The following is a 25333-nucleotide window of genomic DNA, read 5'->3' as shown; positions in this document are numbered from 1 at the left end:
TGCTATAAAATTGCTCCTGCCCCTAAATCTAGAGTGAATTGAAATCTTTGAAGTGGTCTAATTAATCCAGGAATTTCCTAGAATCAAACTTGGAGGAAGACAAAAAAGAAAGGAAATTTTTTTCTGGGTACATACTCTTACTGTGGTCCCATTTCTCCCAAAAAAATCACTTTGAGGTGAGAATTACCAGTTTAGGGATCTAACCGGACCACGTTAACTGCTAACTGACAAATTATCACTTTACTTTTTGAAGTGAAGGCAAAACCTCTGGCAAATTACTTCTTCTCAGAGGCAGCTGATCAGTAGTCTAATAGTTGGATTCGTAATGTCCATAAAATGGAGTGAGATTTTTCAAAGGTATTCGTTTGAAAAGCAGAATTGTTTCTTCTCACATCTGTGTTTCTGTCTTAGTGCCAAAGTAGAGATCTAAGTCAGAACTAACCTAAAACAGATGCCTGGCCCTGAGGATACCTTGCAGAAAATCAGAGGGGGTCTGCTTTACTTTTAGGCCCCCCAAAACCCCCGCATGAACCTGAGCAGCATTTACATGGGGGCAGTTAAAGGGAACAGTCCTGCTTCAAACTTGCACAGAAACTCCTTAGACTGGTGAACCTGATCAGACCTAAAAACTAAGCACATTCTTAGATGATGACTGACCAAAAGAAGTCTGCGTTTACCTTGTATGTTTCATCTGCCACCATTAATGGTAGCAGAACACAGCGTTAAACAAGCCCCCGCATAATCACAAAGCTGGTGCCCACCGGCTCCCATTCATGAAAATCCAGGGTGCCAAATATTGCGAGCAGCAGCCCTATCTCTGGGGTGCTGGAGAGACAAAGCCCCTGGACAGTCAACCCGAGGGCACTGGTTTTTCTGGCCGTCAGACTGTGTTCTTGGCCCTTTTGTGTTACCAGGTCAAGAGCCAGTGGATGGTTTTCTCATGCTTTGGCAATTTTGCTTTTGTTTTGTTTTAAAATTTAAAGTGTACAGAGATTGGAGTAATAAACGCTGTAAAAATATTGCAATGCCTTAACAGAGTATAGGAACATTTGTTCCTAAAATTAAAAATAGAGAGAAAAACACTTAGCTTCTTCATTCTCTTTGTTGTATCAGGAATAAAATGTTTCATGTGTCATTAGAATAAGATAAGATCAATGTGATGATTTATTATCACTACCAGTGACTTGTCCTTGATTGTGTGTGTGTTAGACCGCATCATCATCTGAAGAGTTTTAGCAGATTTGACATCATTTAAATAAAGTAGAAGGGGAAAAAAATCATAAAAGTAGAGAAATGATTTTAAATTGTGTCTTCTTGCACGAGAAAATGACATGGGATCATTTTTACATCTTCAAAAGAGTAGTAGCTATGAAATAACCTCAAAGCAGCACTGTAGATCTATGGATGGAAATTTGTATAATTTTGGAATTGAGAACTTGGATGATTTGCTCATCCTTAGCTCTAGTAAAGTGGCCCAAATATCCAAGAAGTTAGAAATTATGCTCTTTGACAGTGCTTTTCAGTAAGTAGTGTTTCTGGAAGCCAAGGGCCCTGGTGAGTACTGCTAGGAGAGGCAGGCTCGGGCACGTACCTGGTCAGGCAACTCTCCTTCCCTAATGTTACACCTTTAAAAACTATCAGCACTTAAAATGTTTAAAAAAGAAGTCCTGTGAGAATGCAACAGGTCTCATGGGATGATCCTAGTCTCGGTTTGTGCCTGATCCCATCATTCTCCATTTAATAACTCACGTATAGAAAGTTTCCTCTTACATTTGGTTTAAAGGAATCCATCTCCCAACACACCCCTGACCTCACTCAGACCATCAGCCTGGCAGAGAATTCTGCATAGCCGTGGGACACACAGCCATTTGAGTGGCTTCAGGCTGAGACAGAGGCATCTACCTGTACCTACCTAGTGCCGGTTCTATGTGCAGGGTACCTTCCAATAAGGAGCTCCCAGCCCTTGAAGGAGGGCATCTGATTTCTTAGTAGGCCATCGCTTCGTGTCCTCTGGAAGTTGGGGAACCCTTGGATTTTTGCTGCAGATATCAAGATTTTGTTACTATGATTTAGGGAAAAGATGGGGGGGCCTAGAAATGCCTGTTATTTTTCTGGAGACAGAAAGAACTTGCCAGGTTTGCTACCTGGAGACTGAACTCAGCAAACCAAGCTATCATCTGTCTGCCTAGATGCTACAAGTGCTACAGCCAATCCCAAACATATAGCTGCTGGCAGCAACTTTCATTGAAGGACCAAAATAAGCAATAACTTGTGGGAAGTAAGTTTCCATGAATTGCTATAAACAGTTCCTTTCAGGATAATATTTTATATCAGGCTGGGCGTGGTGGCTCACACCTGTAATCCTAGCATTCTGGGAGGCCAAGGCGGGGAGGATTGTTTGAGCTCAGGAGTTCGAGACCAGCCTGAGCAAGAGCGAGACCCCATCTCTACTAAAAATAGAAAGAAATTATATGGACAGCTAAAAATATATATAGAAAAATTAGCCGGGCATGGTGGCGCATGCCTGTAGTCCCAGCTACTCGGGAGGCTGAGGCAGGAGGATTGCTTGAGCCCAAGAGTTTGAGATTGCTGTGAGCTAGGCTGACGCCACGGCACTCTAGTCCAGGCAACAGAGTGAGACTCTGTCTCAAATATATATGTGTATATATATATATATATTTTTTTTTTTATATCAATTCAGGTGCCATCCTAGGGAGTTAGTCACCTCCCCACGGGCAGTGAGGGGCATTTAAATGTTTCATCTCCCCAAATGCCTCCTGGCCCACAGCTAATGATCAACTAAAAAAACAAAGTGTAAAGGGACTTTTGAGGCACCAAAGGCAATTAATGCTTAACACAGGATTTCAAAGAGGGTGTCAGCTGCACGTGGCTTTGCATGATACAAGCCGTACAAGTTGTAGCTGGAATGCAGACGTGGTCACGGGCCAGGCTTGGCCTTCTGATGAGGCTGGCCTCCCCTGCTACCCTGCTTATGGAGCCCTCCTCTGGGTTCCAGGAAACACATCTGTAAAGATACCCTGTGGCTTCTCAGATCCGGCTAGGATTTTTTCCATGATGCCTCATTCCTCGCCTGGAGCTGCGTTTAAGAAACACCGATGAGCAAGAAGTTGGCACATTTGACCAGGCCCTGAAGCTAACTGCACCGTCCTGGTTAATTCCATGAGGTAGTTGATCAACTGGTCTCACGTGGTCTTGGGTTTCAGCGGGGAAGTCACCCAGAGCCACAGTATGACTTTCATGAGCCCTAGACACTTTTGCCTTGGCGGGCCCCTTCTTCCAGAAAAAAACTTTCTAAAATGATATTTTACAACTGCATTGGTATAAAGAAGTATGTAATCCAGGTTAGATTATGTTTGTTTTTCCTTCTGACTTTAAAAGAAATTAAAATATTTTTATGGACCCCAAAAAGTGCCGTGGGTCTAGGCACTGGACCCACTGTGCCTGGTGGATAAGTTGACCCTGAAGTCACCAGGCAGGTGAACACGGGAAGGAGAGATCTGCAAGCCAGGGGCACCTGGCAGAAGTGGCGTCCTGCCTGGGAATTCTAGAATCCAGCTTGAATTACAACCAAAAGATAAACTAGGAAGAAGAGACAGTGAGGGGAGGGGAGGGAACCACAGGCAAAGCCAGATTTCACGTCCTTCCAGAACCTGGGACCAGGCACTGCAGCAAGAGGAGCCCAGTGCGGGTGGGATCCTTGCTGTGTGTTCCCGAGTGTTTAGGGCTGGAGCCCCCACACCCCCACCCGACCTCAGCCCGGCCTCACACCATCCATGCTTAGGGACACAGAGCACAAGACTGCAGCGAATTTCCTCTTCGGGAGCAGAGTTAGAGTGAAGGGAGAACACAGAAAACACATACAAATATGTATGCTCCTATGTAGCTCTATAGATCTTGCACAGATTCTCTTCATCTATTTTTCTTACTTACGTCTGCCTATAAGTATACTCGAGCTGGTTATTATGGAAAGAAAGTTCCATACAGGTATGACAAATACAATGATTTTTATCCTGATTTAAATCCGTCAAGGACCATTCTCACATCCAGACTCTAAATAATGAAGCATGAATGTCTCATGTGCATAGAGTTCCATATAGAACACTGAACATTATGGGATACATCAAAATGAATTAGTCGATAGCACAGCGAGCCTTGACAGATTCCTCCAGCTACTTATTACCACGGCAGAGAGTGGAGGTTTACAGTCAAACAGAGGTGAGGGGAGCCCATCTGCTGTGCAAGCCCAGCAGGGGGCAGTCTGCACAATTAGATTCTGAAAAATAGGATCCCAGCACAAAGGAATAGAATCCAAAGTAGAAAGAACTATTACATTACTCTATACTATATTTGATGACAAGAAACAGGAATGACTCTGGTAAAAAAAAAAAAAAATGCACATGAAAGGATGAAGCTTTGAATTGGAGAAACCAAGTTCTGGGGTCTCAGCTTGCACAGCAGGGACCTGTACTTACTAAAAGCAATGGTAAGAGACACAGCCATTCATGGTTTCCGGCTTCTCCTGCAGGTGGCTATGGTATGGATGGAATCAAGAAAACCAAACGAGATGGCACCGAAGTCACGGAAAGACGTAAGAGCGTCAGAATTTTTTATTTATAATTGTTTCATTATAAAAGTAATATAAATTTAGAAACAAATAATTTATCCATAAGTCCACCATAAGCACTATATCATTTTAAAATGTGTTCCTAGATGGACTTTATGCCTTCCCATAAGATGGCTCTTGTTGATTTTTGTTTTAACATACTTGCAATCAAAATGTGTCCTGGTTTTCCTTCAGAGATGAAAGTTGCCACTTTTATGTATAGTTTTCATAACCAGCATTTTTAATGACAGCATAACATTCTGCTGAATGAATTCACCATAGTTTATTTAACCATTTCCCTATTTAGGATACAGGGCAATAGAAATCTACAAGCATAATATCCCAGTCATTGCAAAGACACAGTTGAAATGACACTATCGGCATAGTCAAAGTCTACACTGAAAATTGAAAACACACATTATTTTGTGAAACTGTCCAAATGATAAATTCAGAAACATTTAAACTGTCCCCCTAGCAACTCTAAGTTAGGGAACTTTTCACTTAGTCTATGACTTTCATATATCTCCAATAAAAAAAAATTCTGGCTCCACAAACTTGGAACTTTAGGTTAGGAAATAAATTACTTTTATGTGTCAAAAGAAATCCCAAAGGTCTATACAATGAGAGGTTTAGTGAAAGCTCAAGAACTATTATTCAAATCAAGCTGCCACATTACTCTGAAAAACCATTTCCTTTTATGCATCGAATGCTGTTTCTGATACATTCATAACCCCATGTTCCTACTAGGACAACTAATTAGGAAAATGCAGTGTGAAGGAGGGTGGCGCCAGTGACAGTCCTGTGGGATGGAACAGGCGCCAGCAGCACAGCTGAAAGGGACACAAGATGGTTCTGCACCATCTTCCTCCACTTTCTCCTCTCACCAACCTCCCCACACACGTGCGCATGAAAGACACACACATACACACACACACACACACACACACGAAGTCTGCTTTTAAAGACCAGTGACCCCAGCTAGGTAGGTGCTCCGCCTAGGTAGGTAAGCCCACCAGAGAGGGAGGTGGTGGTCAGAGCACAAAGTGGGCCACACTGTGGTTTTGGAAATCTACCCACCTCCGGTGCTCAGGGACACAAGATGTCTTTCTTCCTGGTGTCTTTAAAACACCTGAAGCTTTAATTACCCCAATAGACTAACTGTCACTCGGTTCTTCAAATCTGTCTTTGATGTTGATCGATCTGATTTTACCAGGCACCAAATGGGGCTTGCCCAGACCCCGCCCCCAACTTCCATGCCACACCTCCCTACACTCAGGCTGGCCCTGAAGATTTTAGAATGAATCATGATGTCCTTGAAACCCCTCTAAATTAATAAAGGACACAGGGAAGTCAGCCAGAGTGCTGGGCCCAGCTGGACTGGGAGACCGCTGGGAAGGAGTAGTACAGAGAAACAGAGTGACATAGACGCCAAGACAACTCATGTCTCAAGTCCGTGGGTAATTTCTTCTGGTTCCAAAGAGATATAAACTTATTTCCCAGGTACATTCAACCCCATTGTTTTTGCTCATATTTTTATGTACAGTGGGTGGGTCAGATCATATATCTTAAAGCACAAGTACACAAAAATCGATGCTGAAACTAATTTAATATGCTCAGCTTATGGCAGATGTTAGACTTTGCCAACATACAGAGGCGTCAGTGCATTACATGAGATCTCATTTTTTTCTTTGTCTTTTTCTAGTTATCACTGAAACAGTAACTACAAGACTTACATCCTTACCACCAAGTAAGTGGCTGCCTCAATAGCTTTCTTCTCAGTCGGTCACATGGGAAGGACCCCACACCTGCAACCTTTTCCATGGGAGCTCCAAAAATATCTTTTGTTTCAAATTGCAATATTGAAGTTAATTTACGTATAACAAAATCCACTGGTTTGAAGTATACAGTTCAATGGTTGTTAGAATATTCGTAGAGTCATGCAGCCATTGCTGCGGTCTAATTTTAGAACAGTTCCATCCCTCCCCAAAAAGAAACCTCGTGACCCTCAGCAGTCACCCTCCATTCTCCCTCCCCTCTGCTCAGCTCCTGGAAACCACAGATATAGTTTCTGTCTCTATAGATTTGCCTATTCTGGACACTAAAATGTCAGAAGTCTTATCCAACCCCAGCATAGAGTGGGGGAGGGGAATTTCCAGACAAGCTTCTGGTTGAGGCCACTTTTTTCCAGGCGCCCCTTAGGTTTAGTGGATTCTATAAGAGTGATCTGAGCCCCACGGCTACCCCGCACCCCCAGAAAGCCTGGCTTGCTGGGATGGGAGAGGCCACCCATTAGTGGGTGAAGTCCGAGCACGGATGGGCTGCCAGGTGGGACACGTCCCTCTGACACTTCTAGTGGCTGCCATGTCTGGGCACTGACCAGGCATCGGGGAAAAAAGGAGGCCCAACCAGGTCCTGGATGCAGGGGCTTTCATCACTCAGCTGCCTTTTCTAATATTTAAATTTTCCTAGCAAACAACTTGCTATGCTCCACCCAGACAACCTTCCTTTTCAATCAGGCAGAATATTCACTCTAGACATTTGTATCAAAAATAAACCAACAAAACCAGAGCGCGGCAGCTTGCACCTTGCAGTGTGGGTGGGAAAGGGACCCAAACTGAGAAGGTCCTGGTGAGAAACCAGGGAAGGTTTACACAGGGCGGAGGATGAGGGGACCTTCCCTGAAAATGTCACCTGCTTTTGTCTCTGGCAGAAGGGGGGACCAGCAATGGCTATGCTAAAACAAGCTCCCTTGGCGGAGGGAGCCGGCTGGAGAAACAAAGCCTGACTCACGGCAGCAGTGGCTACATCAACTCGAGTAAGTATCCACTGGCACGAGGGTCGGGGGAAGGGCAGGTGGACAGGAAGAGCCACCAAGAAAGTCCTGCAAAGGAGACAGGGCAGGCTCAACCCTGAATCAGCGCACGAAAGGGACAATTCCAACTGCTTGTCACCGGAGAGTTGTCTAAATGACACACACCCAGGGAGAGCACGACTTTTAAATCATCAGCATCCACTTAGCACAATGGGATCAGTTTTCATTAAGTCCCCAATATAAATAACTATCACTAATTAAAAAGGCTTTGTGGGTAGATGGTTGTTTCCCCAGTGAATCACTCTCTTTGGAGAAGGGTGTGCACGCCTGCGAGTTTACAATTTAAATCAACAACAACAAAAGAAACTTAACGGTTGGGTTACTGTGCTAAGGGAAGCTGGTGACGTGGGATGCTACACTGTGCAAGATTCCACTGGGCAAGTATCCAACACGAGCCCATTGTTCCCAATGAAACACTCTTTCAAACTAAAACAAAACAAAGCAAACAAAACAAAACAAAACACAAAATACAGAGCACCCGCGTAACCCCTGAAGCCATTTAAAAAAACCTTGAAGTGAAACTAAAAACTAAGATCCAAGACACAAGAAGGCCAGGTTGACCAAGGCACCTGCCCTTACCTGTGGAGGGACGAATGCTTCTGCATCGGACTGTATTCTCGCGCATCCAGGCAGTGGGCCACGATCACACATCAGGGCCTCAGGAAAAGTTCCCCAATCCTTTCCATGTCCGTGCGCCCTAGTCGCGTGCGTGAGGGACACGGCTGCCTTTCAGGGGTCCGCTCAGGAAAGGCGGAGGAGTAAGTCTCGCCTCCGTGGGGAATGCTGAGACGGGCCGCGTCAGTTGTGCTCTCCCCGCGTCCCCGGCCCCTCCCTGGGCCCCTCCCTTGGCTGTGAGGCGGTTATTGTAACTGGGTCTCCGCAGCCACTGTGCTCATCTCTGCAGAAGCAGCACGAGCATTTACGCTCTTCCCCACTTGCAGGTGGCAGCGTACGCGGCCACGCGTCCACCTCCAGTTACCGGCGGGCTCATTCTCCCGCCTCCACTCTGCCCAACTCTCCCGGCTCCACCTTCGAGAGGAAAACTCACGTCACCCGCCATGGAACATACGAAGGTATCAGCCCCGCCGCGGTAGAAGAGAACTGTTCTCTTCCCTGAGCAAATCCACTCGTCCTTTGAAGATTCCCATACTGGCCACTGGCTTCCCTGTGTCTGTCCGCACAGCTTTCTCCCCACTCCTCCTTCATTTCTTTTAGGGATCCCCATGACTTGAAGATTTCATTCATTCATCCACCCCCTGATTCCTTCATTCATCCATTTAGTCACTTTTTCAACTAGTGTTTTCTCAAATGCCTGCCGTGTGTTAGCACCGTGCAGAACGCCTGGATGGATGCTTAAATGAATCAGACATGGGTCTCGTCTTCAAGGAGCCTAGAATCTAATAGACAAGATGACAGATAAAAAAACTATCATGCAGAATAAAAGGGGATTATCATGTTCGGCTGAGGAAATCAGGGAAGACTCTCTGGAGGAGGTGACATCAAAGGTGGGCCTTCTTGAGTGTAAGATTTTGATGGCCAGAGATGGAGAGACGGGGCCATCTAGGCTGTGGCAGCAGCGGCGTGAGCAAGGACAGGCCGGAGAGTCCAGGGCTAAAGTGGGAAGTGCGGGGGTGCTTCCGTGAAGAGGGTTTGAGGGACTCAGATGCAATGCTAGGAAAAGATGTTTAGACTTTCTTCTACACATGATGGGAAGCCACAGAGATTTTTGAGCAAAACAATCATATTTGAGGTCCAGGACTAGAACTCTGGAAGCCACATGCAGGGAGAATTGATGAGAAAGAGCTAAACACAGGTGACAAGTTAAAAGGAAATCCTCACTAGTCCAGAGGAGGGAAATTTTGCCTGGGACCAGGTTGCTAACAACCGAGGAGCAGAGCAGGGGGCGAAAGGTATCTCCAGGTGCATCTGAAATGTCTGCTGAGGGCTGTGGAGGGGCAGAGAGACGTGGCCGGGCACTGTCCTCTCTCTTGGAAGCCCTACGGGCCTAAGTGGTTGTTTGTCCTAAGTGTCTTATCCCCTCTCCAGGGAGCTCCAGTGGCAATTCTTCTCCGGAGTACCCTCGGAAGGAATTTGGTACGTCCTCTCCTTATTTTCTAAAGAAACTGTGGAGGCCCTAGGGAAATACCTGGGGGAGACAAAGTGGTGGGTGTCAGGGACACCTTGAGTTAAATGGATTCTTCCAAAGGAGTTAGCCCTCTGCGGACCTGTTTTCCTATTGCTTTTTATCCTGAAGCATCTTCAGGGGACTGTCAGCCACATTAACTTGCTGTCACAAGCTCTTGCTCATGGCACTACTGCAACGGCAAGCTATTTATACAAGGTTCAGGCTTGGACAGATAAGCCCCTAAGGCCGAGCAATAATAATTGTAGGGATTCTTCCTTCCACGAGATGCGCAGAGACCTCCCACCAAGAGGAGCTGAGGGTAGAAGTCACAAATGCCAACCATCACAGCACCTCCACTGTCGTGCGCTGCCAAGGGGCACAGTGTGTGCCTCGTGAACCCCGAGGCTGTATCTTCACTTGGCCTTAAGTCTCTGGTCCATGTTCTTGGAATCTCACTGTGCATATGAATTGATGACATGATCATTGTTTATACAGTGGTTATAATCTTATTTATTTGCTTACAGTGGGAAAACCAAAGCAGTCTCCAATAAAAAATTAAAGGGGAGATTTGGGAGCCTTTTGATACATTTGATCAATGTAGTCAGCCAGTCCAAATGGATCATGCTCCCAAATAGATTATCTTAGCTAACTTTGCACACTGAGTGTTAGCTAATTTAATAGTCCTTTAGCTAATTTAACATCCTGAATGCACGGGAGTATTGCAAAACATTCTCTGCCCTTTAGCTAATTATCATTTCTAAAGCATCCAATATACAGAAAAGTCCTTAGGTAGATTAGACACACTATGAAAATAACCTCTCCCCAAATATATCTACCTCCATGTCAAAAATATTCAGCATGCCACGTCTTATACAAGCCTAAGATTGCATTTCTTTGTTTCTCAGCATCTTCTGCAACCAGAGGACGGAGCCAAACACGAGGTGAGTGTGATCGCTGGATTCAGTCCAATTCATTCAATGAGTGTTTTCTGAGTAGCTAATGCTTGAGCCAGGGAGAGTGGGGAGTACAGAAGAACAGATAAGACATGCTTCCTGCCCTCATGGAGCTTACAGTATCCTGGGAACCTTTTGCTGGCTCTGTCAGGATGCAGGGGTAGCTTTTGACAGTGATCTAACAGGGATATAGAGGCAGGAATCAAAACGCATGGTAGCGACCTGGGCGGAGTTTGTCCTGCTGCGGATTATCTGAGGACACAGACATCTGGTTTCACTTCCAGTCTCCTGATTGACTTTCACAAGATGTGCTTTAAGTGCCTTTACACTTCAAAAGACAACCCTCCCTCCTTTTTTCACATTATTCCAAGGGACAAAGGGCCCCATGATGGCTTTGTAATCTCGTTACCTGGACAAGGATGTAGGAGATACATGTGGTCCTGGGAGAAGCTGCCCTTGCCAGGCTCCAGGCGGGTGGTAGGGGCAGCGTGTCACGGCTGTGCTGGAGGCAGGATCCTTCAGAGGCTCAGCAGGTTCCCCGCGACCCGCCTAGACTTCCTACAGGCCTGACCGTGCTAACTTGGAAGTTAGGGGTTTACCAACCACCCACAACTTTAGGCTGATCGTTGAAAGATGCCAATTCTCCACCTTAACTATTCATGTTAAGCTACCAACTTCCTGCCCTTCCCACTTCTAAAGAGGCCAAATGGCTGAGTAAACACTATGGGTTTTAGGATTCTCTTGCCAATGCCAGAGAGACCACAGAGGCAGGAGAGAAGCTTGGTTCTGGCCATTATGAAATAGACACGGGAAAGGGGTTCGTCATTGCTGATTGTATTGGGACCTCCTTGCTCCTGGGATTTTAGCGGAACATCTCCAGCTGCCAGAGGGTTGTGTCAGAAATCCCAGAGCAGCTCAGAGCTCAGTGTCAGGGACTGTGATCCCAGCTCCTTCATTCACAGCCTTCTCCATCTCTTCCCTTGCACAGAGAGCGAAATTCGAGTTCGCCTGCAGAGTGCGTCCCCATCCACCCGATGTAAGTGGTCACTACCTTGCTGAAAAGAAAGGATCCAGGAATCCAGTGCTGATGCCGTGTGTGTGTGTGTGTGTGTGTGTGTGTGTGTGCTGTGTGTGTGCGTGTGTGTGTGTTTATGTGTATGTGCGTGCACTCAACCATAAAACATCTTTAAGGGCCTTCTGTGAGGCAGAGCCTGGGCTGGGTGCTGAGTAGGCCATGGTCCCTGCTGCCCTGCAGTTCACAGACTAGTGGGGAGATGAGAAGTCAGCCACCCATTGCCACTCAGCGTGGTGAGGGAGCACGGAGGAGCCGCTCCACAGCAGCCCAGGTAGACGGGCCCAGAGAGGCCTTCCTGGGTTGGGTGTCACTTGAGGGAGACTGAAGGGCAGATTACTTAGGCTCGGAGGGATGAACCAGCACCCCACATCTGAGGAACAGTTCAGGTGGGGACACGGTGGGACAGCTAAGATTAGAGAAGGGTCAGAAGTCGAGTATGAGAGTCTGACCTTTACCTCAAAGGTCAGAGACTCCCCAGTCTCTGTCCATGGAAGACAGAGTCCTGCTGTTCTTGCTAGAGGTGATTTGACAACAGTTTGAAATGAGCTCAGCTTTTAGGGCAGGAGCCAAGTACACAGAATAAGAGGAGAAAGAGCAGGGCCAGGCGACTCAGGACAGCTGTGGGGGCCGGCCCAGAGAGCTCGGCGTGGGGGTGTGGGATCTGACTCCAGGCCCGGCACTTCGCCCCATGTCCTCACAGGCTTGGGGTTGCTGAGCCCAGAGGATGGAGCTTTAGAGGTTGGGGAGAGGCGGACTTCCTCCAGCATGTGTTGTCTGCAAATCTGTCCAATTCCTCTTTGCACTGCCCTGGACGATGCCTCCCTCCTCCCCTGCTTCCCATGTTGGGAGGCACAGGGAGCCCGCTCCACTAGTTCACCTTGCTACAAATCAGATCAGCCAGACAGACTTGAAATTAAATCACATATGAAGGCAGCATAATGTTTAGGAGTTATGGGCCACTGTATGACAGTCCCGGTCATACAAGGTCAGGGACCTGACATCCTAGGTGTCCTGCACAGGAAACGAGATGACTGTCAAGCCTTTTGTTTTAAGGGACTTGGTTCTCTGACTGTCTGATCCTGAATGACAGTGTCTTCCAGCCACAGAACCATCCCTGTGATGTCTAATGAGGGCTAATTGGGAAATACCTCCTGAGGACTTTGACCTCCTTGTGAGAGACATGGTATTTATGAGGCTGTTAATATGACAAAGTGCCAAGCTGACAAGTGCTATAAATTGGCCAAAGGCAAACATTATAGAGCTAACCCGAAATGCCCCAGGGTGTGAAGCAGATGCCATTCTCCCTAGTACCCAGAATGGCCACAAATGTTCCCCCAACTGCAGGTGAACTCAGGAAAGAATCCTGGGCCTCACAGAAAAGTCTGTGCATCCTTTCACAGGGACAGAGTTGGATGACGTTAAGCGTTTGCTCAAGGGGAGTCGATCGGCGAGTGTGAGCCCCACCCGGAATTCCTCCAACACACTCCCCATCCCCAAGAAAGGCACGGTGGAGACCAAAACGGTGACAGCCAGCTCCCAGTCGGGTAAGCCGCAGGCTGCCATGGAGGGAAGGGAACATGGTGGCAGACCTGGCCCAGCCTGGGAATTCAGCTGTGCGTGGAAGGCCTTTCAGCCTTTGCCAGACACTTCAAAAGCACCGAGCAGAGCATCTGTTCTGTGAGCAGCATGGAAGTGTGGGCTCTGCCCTTCCTACCCCTGGCTGGTCACCCGTCGCCCATGCACACTGACACCCGGCCCGAAATCCCGGAGTTCCTCCCCAGTTGAATGTGTTGACTGGGAAATATTGGGGAAAGTTACCGTGTTTTCACTCATTCATTCAATGAATATTTATTAAATGCCTCCTCTGTGCCAAGCACAAGCACTGAGGAAGAGCAACGGGAAAGGGGACTCAGTCACTGCCCTCGTGGACATGAGGGTCTCTGGGGCAGGTCAGGAAACCGAGCGGTCCTGGGCACATAGGATGAGAGCTATTCAGCTCCCATACATCAGGCGGGGACAGAAAGATGAAGTGGCAGAGCCTTGGAGGCAGAGGAAGGAAGAAGCCAGGTCTGCTATGACAGGAAGCTTCCTTCTCACTCACTACTGGAGAAAATCCTTTTGTTTTCACTATAAAACCAAACCTCAGGGCACCCTCTGAGCTGCACGAGCTCCCTCCCCTAGGCGGATTTGAGGAAGCATGGAAACCCCCTCTCTGGGGCGGTGCTCCCTGCGTCTGGCTGGCATGTAGGAATTTAAGGGGGGTATAACCAGGGAAGGCTGCCATCGGTGCCGTGTGGCCTCAGACCTGAGGGCTCCCCTGCCCAGACGTGCACCCCACATTTGCCACAGGGCCCGGAATTCCACTGGAAGAGATTTACTTCAGGGACTCACTTGTTACTCCTGAGAGAACTGCTTCCTGGCCTCTTGGAAGATGAAGCAGTCGGCAGCTGGTTGGGAGGACGTCCACTGGGGGGACAGCCGGCCAGGAGGTGGGGAGCTGAGCTTAGAAGGAGAGATGGGTGGACCCCAAGGCAAAATTTAGCTACCTCTAATTTCACCAAAAGCCTGCAAAAGTTTCTAATCCAAGGGATCAAGTTCTCACCAGCTCTGAGATTCCAGATCGACCTGTCCCTGGTTGCCCTGGCCTCACAGAGTCCCTGGGAAGGGGACCTTCAGTGCTAAAACCAGGAAAGTCCCAGCAAACTGAGATGACTAGGTTCCCCTGTCAGGCGAGTGCTGACTTGTCTGTCACTGGGGTGTGTGTGCATCTGTTTCCAGTGTCGGGCACCTATGAGGCCACGGTCCTGGACGCCAGCCTTCCTCCCCACATGTGGTCCTCCACCCTGCCCGCGGGGTCCTCCCTGGGGACCTATCACAACAACATGACGACCCAGAGCTCGTCCCTCCTCAACACCAACGCCTACTCTACAGGCTCAGGTACGTGGCAGGCAGCGCATGCCCCCTCCCTGTCCCAAACTCAGCTCACCTTTACCTGGGACTAGATGACCTCTTGGGTGTCTACCACCCCCAGGGCTTCCTGGAGAGGTTCTCTGTGGCCAAGCATCCCAAGAGTCTCCTACTGGAACTTCGGTTCAATTAAACCTAGAAGGTGTTTCTTCTCGTGGGTCTCCTATAGAAAGGAATATATAGCACAGCATATCCAGAAAAAATATAACGGAAAATAACACTGAAAATGGATGTAAGAGACCTGGTTTCACTCCATGTGAATTGACCATGAGACCTTGAGCAAGTCATTTCACTTCTCTGAGCTTCAGGGACCTTCTCTGTAAAATGGGGTGACTAACAAGAAAGTTCCTGCTGGACCCATTGTCTACTCAGGTCTGAGCGATCTGAGATCACCTACCAGCCGTGACCCACGGGGCACCACAGGCTAACGTTCGGTTCTCTGCTGCAAGGCAAGAGCCTGAGTTCTTCCTAAAACCAAAACTTTACTAAAATATAAAAGCCCAATCCTGGCATTCCCTCCGGGGCTTCCATGGTGTCGGATTCTCTGCCCCCGATCTGGGCTGGACATCCCTCTCACCAGCCTTCTTCCCTGCCCTGCAGTCTTTGGCGTTCCGAATAACATGGCCTCCTGCTCGCCCACCCTGCACCCTGGACTCAGCACCAGCTCTTCAGGTCAGTGTCGCCATCTTGAGTCACCTTTTCTAGGCTGTTTGTTTAAAAATATCAGGATGCTGTCTCCTGTTGAGGAAAATGAAATGGTTTCTGGAGAAGGCATCCTTTCTGCCCAAGAGCGTGAAGGACTTTCCTCCACGCACGCTGCAGCCCAGAAGCGGAGGCCACAGGGCTGCATTTGGGAGGCAGAAGGCACAAGCCTGTCCTCAAACACAGGGAGAACTCGGTCCCCAGGGCAAAGTTCTAAGACAAGGGGACCTGAGCCCGCACTGAGGTGCATATTCTGTCTGGTGCCCTCATTTTCTGGGAGAGTTGGAGCAATGGAAGTAAAGGGGTTAAGTCATAGTTTAGGACATTTTGGGGGTGAAAAGCATTGTTAAGTTAGAAGGATTTTATTTCAGATCTTTTCAGAACAAGTTCATTGGAGTAACTACTATCAGATCTTTTTATAAACATAGTATTGGAGTAACTACATTGGGATAAATGTTACTGCTTATCTTCCAATGCAAACATACAACGATTTTAAAGAAATATCTACTATGTTTCTATATACATCATAAAAGCCTATGTGTAAATAAGTTACCAGCCCACATCTTGTTTTTTAAAGGAATCTGCCTTCTCTCTGTGCCATTGTGACTAATAAATACAATGATGTGGGCCCTCTTTATTTATTTCCTTGGCTGATATAGCTGCAAGTGCAAAGTTAGCATTCAAATTTTCAACACCCACCTCCAGCTGACTAGAATTGCACCAAACCCAGAAGACATCAGCTTCATGCTTTGTTTCTTCCATCTTTGCTATTTTACTTTGCAACATCCTGACTAAGCCAGGCCCGGAGGGAAGGTGGTCTGATATCGGACCCATGATCTTGTCCCCAAACACTGGACAGGATGGAATATTAATAACAGAAGCTGCTAACTAGGGAGGAATGAGCTTTTCTGTGCATTGTTAAAGACAAACAAGCAATCAAACAAACAAGGAGCCTTCAAAATCATGGTGGAGGTGAGGGGAGCTTTATATGTTTGAGTCAGGAGAAGAAAGGGTTCCAGGGAGAACTAGGAGTCTGCCAAGGTCGGGCGTCTCAGCCCCCAAAGCCCACGGTTCCTACACTGGGCACCCAGGTGCCACAGGGAACAGGGAGCCCTGGGATGTTTTTAAATTTTGAGAGAGACAGCCACATCTGTCAGACTCTGTGTGAACTGTTGCTTTTAAGCTGTGTGGATCTGTTAGCAATTTTTGGCCTAAGGTGGGAAGGTGGGGGCATTCAAAAAAAATCACTGTGTCGCTAAGAGTGTAGGAAGAGGAAGTTGGGGAATCTCTGTCATCTGCAAAGGCCGTTATCATGGTTTGGGGACTCTACGGGCACCTTAAGCCAAGGGGCATCCTCTGTGCACGCCGTGCTCACCTGCCTTGTTGCCTTCGCAGTATTCGGCATGCAGAACAATCTGGCCCACAGTTCATCTGCCCTGTCCCACGGCACAGCCGCCACTTCCACAGGTTGGTAGCCTAGGTTTGGAGCTTAGGGGCTGGGAAGGGACATCTCTTTGCAGCTATAACTGACAAAATCTCTTTTCAGCAACTGAATTAGAAAGACCAAAATACCCCTGACAATCAATCCTTCCCACCAAAGAAACAGCACCCCACCCCCCGCCCCCTGACCTTAGAGATGCCAACCTGGGTCATTTGCTGGCTCCGAACATGAGTCAGACACACGGGGGAGGCTGTACTATCGACAGCACCTGCACCATGGGGGGTGTCATCTCTGTGTTCCTGCATCTCTCACGGCCAAGCCGGTCAGCTTGGTGGTCTTGTCAGCTCGCTGCTGTCCTTGACAGCCCGCTGTCACTGCACATCAATCACCTGCCTGATTGTATGGTGCACCCCCCCAGGTGCACCATCAAGGGGTAACACGGAGACCCGAGTCTCAGCCTTTGCCCTCAACTTGCTTACTGTTTAGCTGGAGTAGAAAGGCTGCCGTCCAGCAGACAGCGAGGGGGACTAAGTGATACACTGCGCAGTGCGAAGCAGGCTTAAGAACAGGAGGAACGCAGAAGGGAAGGAGATATGTGAGGGTCTAGGAGGACTTTAGAATGGTCCTAGAAGGATAAGGAGGATTATAGCCAAGAACATTCCACCTAAACCCTCCTTGCTGCCCCCGGGGGTTGGAGAGAGTTGATTCATCGTCTCTCGCTTCTCCCTGCTGGGCTGAACGGGCTACTCCCGAGCCGCAGGGCCCTCCCGTGCTGCCCAGCTCACTCAGTGCTTCCTCTCTCCTGCAGCGGCAACAGCAGCAGCGTATGGCGTGAAGAAAAACGTACCCCAGAGCCCTGCTGCTGTGAACACCGGCTTGTCCACATCTGCCGGTGAGTGTTGTTTCCTGCTGCAGGGAGAATTACTCACCCATCACACACAGCAGATTAGAAGATGGAATTAGACCATGGGTGGTCTTAGGTCCACAAATGCAACTCACCCCAAGGTCTCTCGGATGAATGACCAGACATGAGTGTCCCCTAACGTACCTTGGCCTTCCTGTCCAAGGCAGGCAGGAAGCTCCACCCTCCACACCTGCCTGGGGTCATGCACTTGAACAGTAGCCACCGCCCTTTAAGCCCTTGGCCTTCACTTGTTATATCTAACCTGTCACAAGAGCCAGGGAGCCCCTCAAAAGCTTCCAGCTCCCTCCCTGTTTTCTATAGAATCTATGTGACTTGGTCCATACAGTGTGTCACCACAGGGTGTGTCACCACATGGGGAGCTGTTTCCTCCATTGCTCTGATCCTGATGTGTTTTCCCTCCATGCCACAATTCATTTATTCAACAAATATTTACTGAGCACCTACTTTGTATCAGGCAGACACTGTTCTAAGTGCTGGGCATACAGCAGTGAACAAGACAGGATCTATTCCTGCCCTCACCAAGCTGACACACCCGTGGGGAATGCAGATGACAAACGTATAGAGAAACGATAAAGATAATTACAGAAAATGACATCGATTTTTAAGGAAAGCAATGAGCGATGTGATAAAGACAGGAATGTGTGTATGGGGTGGGGGACTTTTGGTGGGCGGTCGGGAAAAGCCTCCCAAAAAGATAACACTTAAGACCTGAAGATAGAAAATGAACCCAGAGTTAGTTCAGGTAGGACCTGTCTGACAAGGGGGGCTTTTACCCACTCAGTAAAGGCCTATAATCTCTGGGTGGGGAGGCAGCCCTATAGCCCAGCCACCCAGAGCTTCTGACATTGCCCCAACCTCTTGGTGGCCAGGCCCAGCCAGGCAGGGAGGGGAGCCTAGGTCCCCACCACTGTCAGCGAGAGCAGGAGACCCTCATACACACCTGCTTCCTTCCCCCCCCCCATCCTCCTCCTCTCTCTTCTCCTTCCTCTTCTGGTCATTTCTTCCCTCTCCCTTCTCCTGGCACCTTTGCCTTCCCCCTCACCGACTCTTTTCCTCCCCAGCCTGCACCACCAGTGCCCAGAGTGATGACCTCTTGCACAAGGACTGTAAGTTCCTGATCCTGGAGAAGGACAACGTGCCCGCCAAGAAGGAGATGGAGCTGTTGATCATGAGCAAGGACAGCGGGAAGGTCTTCACGGCCTCCCCCGCCAGCATCGCTGCAAGTATGTCCGAGCCCTTGTGACTCGGGTTTCAGAAGGGCAAATAGTGCAGGAGACCGAAGGTCCTAGCAAGCTAGTTTGACACATTTTAATCACAAAACCACAGAGGTCCCATTTTAATGAAAAATGACTGCCTAGATAGTGAATCACAAGGTCTGTCTTGAATGCAAAGGAGCCAGAAAAATCAGGAAAAGGGTGGTTCCCAGAGGGGTCTTTGGGCAACAGCAAGTCTTGCTACAGGCACAGATCAGCAGAGATTAACCCCTGGAAAGCTCAGCTCTCTTCTGACCAGGCTAAACTTGACCTTGGGAGGTGGAGGACAGAGAAGGGAGGTTGGGGAGAGACTATATCAGATTATCATGGGTTCTGTGCACAGCTTCTTTTTCAGAAGACACCCTAAAAAAAGAAAAGCAAGCTGCCTACAATGCTGACTCCCACCTAAAAGCTGAAGCTAATGGTAAGAACAAGAATGATCAATGTTAATCTTGATTTCAGCCAAGCCACATTTCATCTCTTTGTCTTCTGAGATCTTGCTACTCAAAATGTAGTCCATGGACCAGCCGCATGAGCAACACACCAACGAATGTGCTAAAAATCCAGAGTCCCAGGCCCTAGCTCAGACCTGCTGTGTCAAAAGCTGCATTTTACCAAGCTCCCCAGGGGATTCATGTGTGCTCGCTATTGAAGCAAAAGCCATCCTCTGGCGAGTGTACAATTATTTTTTTTTCTTGCCTTATTAGTTCTCCCATAATTTTCAGAACTAATACAAAAATGCTTTGCGAAACTTGTTAGCTTTCCTTTTTTTTTTTTTTTTCTTCCCAAATATCTCGATTCTTTCTTGGATAACCACATTTCTTCAGAAGGTTCTACAGACTAGACTCTCCCAATCGTTGATTTCAGGGAGGCAGTAAAGGATGAGGAAAATTAAGTCATAGAATGTTTTTAAATAAATGCAGATTAAATCAGTTACCATCTTAACAAGGTGGGAGACGGGAACCAGACTCCAGGTCTGCAAAGTTAGCAATTCCTTACACGTTTCCAGTGGAGCCGGGGCTGTGCAGTCTAAAGACCCTTTTCAGAATCTGATGAAAGCTATAGAAAACTTTCCCAGAAAATTCCACACATGCCCACAAACACTCCATTTTCACTTTGCATCAGGGATACACAGACAACCCTCCTCCAAGCCCATTCTTGCCATTCCCAGTTCCCTCCACCCCAGGTTAGTCCCTGAACCAAGAAATCGGAGTCATTTCTCAGCAGCACATTTATCGTCTGAAGGCAAATGGCACCCCTAACATGGTCTTCCAAAAATGTTTTGGGGCTTAAACGTTTAAGGTCATAAGGGGGCTAAAACACTGTGTTTTCTTCCACCATTGTTTGCCAAGCCATATCATCAATGTAATTATTGCAAATAGCAGATTAGGGAGAACTGAGTGAGTGGATGTTTCTGCATGTTGTTTTGCAAGGTGCCTGGGGGGCATAGTTACCTAAAGCTCTACCAAAATCAACTTGAGGGATGGTCTTGTGGGCTCCTCCAGTTTAAAAGCTTAGATCAAAACCTATGTTCTCGGGCCAGGCGTGATGCCTCATACCTGTAATCCTAGCACTCTGGGAGGCTGAGGCAGATGGATCCTTTGAGCTCAGGAGTTCGAGACCAGCCTGAGCAAGAGCAAGACCCTGTCTCTACTAAAAACAGAAAGAAATTAGCCAGACAACTAAAAATATATAGAAAAAATTAGCCGGGCATGGTGGCCCATGCCTGTAGCTATTCAGGAGGCTGAGGCAGGAGGATCGCTTGAGCCCAGGACTTTGAGATTGCTGTGAGCTAGGCTGACGCCATGGCACTCTAGCCCGGGCAACAGAGTGAGACTCTGTCTCAAAACAAACAAACAAAAAAACCTATGTTCTCGGTGTTTATCTTTCAGGAGACCTGAAGACCATGTCCACCAAGGGCAAGGACACCTCTGCAGGTGGGTGAGAATGGCAGACCCTGTAGTGACAGGATCCAATGGATCCAGTGGGGCTGCTTATGGTTGATGGACCAGATGAGGGCCCCTTGTCTGGAACCAGTGCACACAGGAGCCACCTGAGTCACCCAACTCTAAAGAGTTTTCCTAATGGCTCAGAAGGGAGCGGGCAGAGGGCAGTCCGTGGGCTGGAGGTGGCAGTAGAGGGGCCTGGCTCAGGGACGGTGCTTCACAGGCCCTGCCACCACTAGTTAGCACCCGCTGTAGACGCTCAGGTTCCCGGCAGGGCAGGAGCAACACAGCAGGGCCACTGTGTGTCTTCAGAGAGCCTCCCAGCAAGGGCTCCAGAGGACAGGAAGCCTGCACACCTCCAGCCCTGCGCCCTTTCCTCACTTCTCCCCCGCCTGTGGTCAACTCTTACTGCCCTATCTTAGGGAACTAAAAATCCTTTTCATTAAAAAAAAAAAAATTAAAGTTTACCGGCACCCCTGAAGCGCTGAGTGTAATTCTAGGCACATGGGGATTACACCCAGCAGCTGTGAGAGCTGAGGCGTGGAGAGGAGGAGCTTGAGGTCTGGACCTCATCAGAGGCAGGTGGCAATCGCTTTACCCTTCCTAATAAAGGCGTTAAGCTCGTGCTGTGAGCCACAGCCTCTGCTAACTACGTCATTGCCTTGTCTCATTCACCAGCCACCCTAGGAAGCAGGTCATCTTTTACGTCCATTGTATGATAAAGGAAACAGAAAGGTTGAGGGACCTTCTCGGGGTCACACAGACTTCTGCTGTGCCCCAGCCATGGCCGAGCCGCGCAGGAACTTGACAGCCCCCACTCAGTCACTCGGGCCCACGGGAAGTCACCTACAGCCAGAGGACTTGCAGGAGGAAGAGCAGGAGCGGCCTGCATCTGCCTCACAGCCCTGTCTCTCCCACAGGAATTCACGGCTACGGCCACCACGGCGGCGGAGGCGGCGGCGGGGGCCCGTGGGCAGCGCCAGCCTGGTGCCCCTGCGGCTCCTGCTGCAGCTGGTGGAAGTGGCTGCTGGGCCTGCTGCTCACCTGGCTGCTGCTGCTGGGGCTGCTCTTCGGCCTCATCGCTCTGGGTACGCGCTCTGGGTACCCGGGTTAGTGCGGAGGGGGAAACTGAGGCTGCCTGCCGGGCAGGGAGTGGGACGCCTTCTGAGCGTCTGTGGCGCCGGCTCCAGGTGTTCTGCGACCTTTGATGATAAGGCCAGGGCTGGCTCAGCCGCTCTTGTTTTCGCCCACCTGTGTTTCCCTGCGGGCGCCCACACCACCTCCCAGGGAGAGTGAGGGCAGCTCGGCCACCCGCCCGGAGGAGAGGACCCGGGCCGGCCTTCTTTAAGGCTCCTATCCTGCTGGTGGCCGCAAAGATTGTCTCGGCATAAGTGTTCCCCCAAACGGGCCCAGTGCCCCGCGCCGCCCGCTGATGCCGCCTGTGTCGCGTTGCAGCGGAGGAGGTGAGGAGGCTGAAGGCCCGCGTGGACGAGCTGGAGGCGGCCCGGGGCGACGTGCTGTCCTTCCAGGAGAAGATGGAGCGCCAGAGCAGCAAGGACCGCCTGCAGGGCGCGGCGCCCGGCGCGGCGCCCGGCGCGGGCTGGGACTTGAGCAAAGCCGGGCTGGACGGCCACAGCCAGGAGGCGCTCTGGCTGTTCGTGCGCGACAAGCTCATGACGGAGCAGGAGAACGGTGAGAGCTCGGCGGGGCGCAGGGCCCGCTCGCCCCGGGTCCCGAGGGCCTGTGCGCACGTACCGTGGGCACCGTTCCGCCCGCTCCCAGCCCCTCTGCTCCTGCCGCCCTCTCGATAGCCCGGAGAGGCAGGTAGGACCAGGGCTGTGGTCCCATTTGACTGCTGGGAAAACTGAGTCCTGGAGAGAAGAGTTGCCCAACGTCACTGGACCAGCCCAATTTAGAATCTGATTCCCAGTCTTTGCCTCTGTTTCTTCCCACCATGCCACCATCGCCTTCTATGTGCGTGTGAGGCACACCGAAAGATGTGAAACTAACTCGGCATTTACTTTCCCTTGTAGGAAATCTCCGAGGAAGCCCTGGCCCTAAAGGTATTGCGGCGGATGAAGCCCTCTCCCTGCGCTCATTTCCTGCAGCTGGAGGAGGGTTACCTGGGTGGATTAGAAAACAACTTTTTTTCCAAATGGAAGGATGAGAAGCCGAACGATCTTATAGTATCTTTTGGGAGGGTTGAGAGTTGGCTTTGGAGTCGGAATATCTTAGAATGGAAAGGGACCTAAGACAGCATTAAGAAAGGCCCAGCAACGAGCTGGAGGATACAGCCCCAGACTGGGAGAGACCCACACCGCATGTGGCCTCACCTTGAAACACTGTTTACATATTGTCAAGTGGTTTTAAAATACTAGGGAGACCATGGCCCTTGGGTTCTTACGCCATCCCTCAGCTTTCACATCTTTCTGGTTTCAGGTGACACGGGAAGTCAAGGCCCTAAAGGTAAATATATAACATGGAAATTTTTTACCCTAAATACTAGTGAGGGTGGATGGTTTGTTTCAAGCAATGGGGAAGTGTCAGAAAACCCACCTCACACTCTGAAAAGTGATTTGAAATCAATGGGACAGACACATAGGGAGGAAGAGGTTTCCAATCCCTGTGACCCTCGGCTGGACACAGAGCAGCTCTCCTTGATCAAACTTTAGTGTGTACAAGAATCCCCAGAAGATTCTGGGCCCACCCCCAGAGCCTCTGATTCAGCAGTAGTGGGTGGGGCCAGGTGCCGGATGGTAAGCACCCAGGTGATTCTGTCGCCAGAACACCAGAACCATACTGAGGACCACCGAGAGGACAGGATCCCCTCTCCCCCAGCTCCTCTGCGCTTCCCAAGAGACCCCAGGGCAGGGAGTGGATTTCTCCGAGCAGTGGCCCTCCACTTCTCTTCATCCCTCTGCCCCCCGCACCTCACACGCACCCTGGGTCACTGCCCCCCTCCCAGCCCCCATCCCCCAGGCTCTAGCCTGCAGCCCACGTCCCTCCTGACCGTGCTGGGGATGGGGGCTGATGCTTCCAGAGCCCCTGAACCTGCAGTTGTCAGACAAAATACAGGACTCCCCATTAAGTTTGAATTGTAGAAAAACAACAAATAATTCTCACTATAAGTGTGTCCCAAATATTTCATGGAACATACTTAAAATATTGTTTATCTACAATTCAAATGTACCAGAACATCTATATTTTTATTTGCCAAATTTGGCAACCTGCCTGCATCCCACCAGTGAGGAATTGGGCCGAGCACCCTGGCTGACTTCTCTCTTTCACCTTTGTTCCCGCAGGAGATCGAGGCCTCCCTGGGATCCCAGGTGTGTACTGTGCTGTGACCTCTGCTGCTGCTGGCACTGCAGGCTCTTGGTCCTAGCTGCCAGCTTCCCAAAGGAAAATAGGGCTGAAGTATTCTTGTGTATCCACAGGTATCCCTGGGCCCTTGGGCCATCCAGGTCCAGAAGGACCAAAGGGACAAAAAGGCAGTGTGGGTAAGGACAGGTTTTTCTATTCATTTATCTCTTCAGTCTTTTATTCATTCAATAAACATGTATGACACCTGCTGTGTGCCAGGCCCTCTCTTAGGCACTGGGGAGATATCAGTGAACAAAACAGAGAAACCCCCGCTTGGGTGGGGGAGAAAGACAGTAAGGGTGATGAATTAGTGAAGTGGACAGCCGGTTAGGAGGTGATGTATGAACAGGAGAGGCAGACCCTGCAAGGAGTGGGTGCTGAGGGGTTAAGAGAAGCTGCCATTTGAGTGAAGTCTTGAAGGGAGAGAGGGAGCCAGGCCTGAGGGGATCTAGGGGACACATTCCTGGCAGAGGGAGCATTGGAGGCCAGGCCCCCAGGGCGAGTTCAAGGAGCAGCAGGTAGGAACAGGCATGGGAGCTGGGCCCAGGGAAGGCAGGTGTGGGGACATTAGCTTTGACTCCCAGTAAGCTGAGAAGCCATCTGCAGGTCCAGAACAGAGGAGGGACATGATCCGCTTACATTTCCAAAGGGTGACTGTGGCTTCTGGGTTGAGCTGACTCTACGAAGGCGAGGGGAGAAGCAGGGAGGCCAGGAAAGAGGCCCCAAGGGAGTTCCCTGCTGCAGGAGGCTACCTGTGGCACCCTTGGGTGTGGCACCGGATCCTAACTCTGAGGTTGGCCGTTCCTGTCTCTAGGAGATCCCGGCATGGAAGGACCCATGGGCCAGAGAGGGCGAGAAGGCCCCATGGGACCTCGAGGTGAACCAGGGCCTCCTGGCTTTGGAGAGAAAGGAGACAGAGGTGAGAGGCGATCCCTTTGCCATGCCTGCCCCTCCTTCCTTCCATCTTCTTCCCTCTCCCTTGCCTTCGGGAGCACTGGCTGAGCCCTGACTCTGAGCCAGGGGCTGTGCTGGGCCCTGGAGACAGCAGTGTAAAGATGGGGTGTGGGAGGGTGTGGGCCCAGGCCTG

General features: G+C 49.6%; 1 protein-coding gene across 1 annotated transcript in view; it reads left to right on the top strand.

Moving 5' to 3' along the window:
• Nucleotides 1-4546: 4546 nt before the first annotated feature.
• COL17A1 (collagen type XVII alpha 1 chain) overlaps nucleotides 4547-25333 on the top strand; it is a 41093-nt gene continuing 20306 nt past the window's right edge. Inside the window, exons 1-22 of the mRNA XM_069459891.1 lie at nucleotides 4547-4609; nucleotides 6327-6371; nucleotides 7335-7439; nucleotides 8438-8569; nucleotides 9543-9590; nucleotides 10527-10562; nucleotides 11563-11610; nucleotides 13050-13193; nucleotides 14428-14586; nucleotides 15217-15288; nucleotides 16714-16785; nucleotides 17583-17651; nucleotides 18746-18907; nucleotides 19281-19361; nucleotides 20830-20874; nucleotides 21804-21971; nucleotides 22339-22575; nucleotides 22917-22946; nucleotides 23323-23349; nucleotides 24186-24212; nucleotides 24321-24383; nucleotides 25061-25165. Of these exons, the coding sequence (XP_069315992.1) occupies nucleotides 4558-4609; nucleotides 6327-6371; nucleotides 7335-7439; nucleotides 8438-8569; nucleotides 9543-9590; nucleotides 10527-10562; nucleotides 11563-11610; nucleotides 13050-13193; nucleotides 14428-14586; nucleotides 15217-15288; nucleotides 16714-16785; nucleotides 17583-17651; nucleotides 18746-18907; nucleotides 19281-19361; nucleotides 20830-20874; nucleotides 21804-21971; nucleotides 22339-22575; nucleotides 22917-22946; nucleotides 23323-23349; nucleotides 24186-24212; nucleotides 24321-24383; nucleotides 25061-25165 (1927 nt within the window). The 5' untranslated portion in view covers nucleotides 4547-4557. The remainder of the gene's footprint in view (nucleotides 4610-6326; nucleotides 6372-7334; nucleotides 7440-8437; nucleotides 8570-9542; nucleotides 9591-10526; nucleotides 10563-11562; nucleotides 11611-13049; nucleotides 13194-14427; nucleotides 14587-15216; nucleotides 15289-16713; nucleotides 16786-17582; nucleotides 17652-18745; nucleotides 18908-19280; nucleotides 19362-20829; nucleotides 20875-21803; nucleotides 21972-22338; nucleotides 22576-22916; nucleotides 22947-23322; nucleotides 23350-24185; nucleotides 24213-24320; nucleotides 24384-25060; nucleotides 25166-25333) is intronic.

This window comes from Eulemur rufifrons, chromosome 28 (assembly GCF_041146395.1).
Source record: "Eulemur rufifrons isolate Redbay chromosome 28, OSU_ERuf_1, whole genome shotgun sequence".
In the NCBI taxonomy this organism is placed as follows: Eukaryota; Metazoa; Chordata; class Mammalia; order Primates; family Lemuridae; genus Eulemur; species Eulemur rufifrons.
Note: the sequence above shows the minus strand (reverse complement) of the source record. Positions and strands in the feature narration are given on the sequence as shown.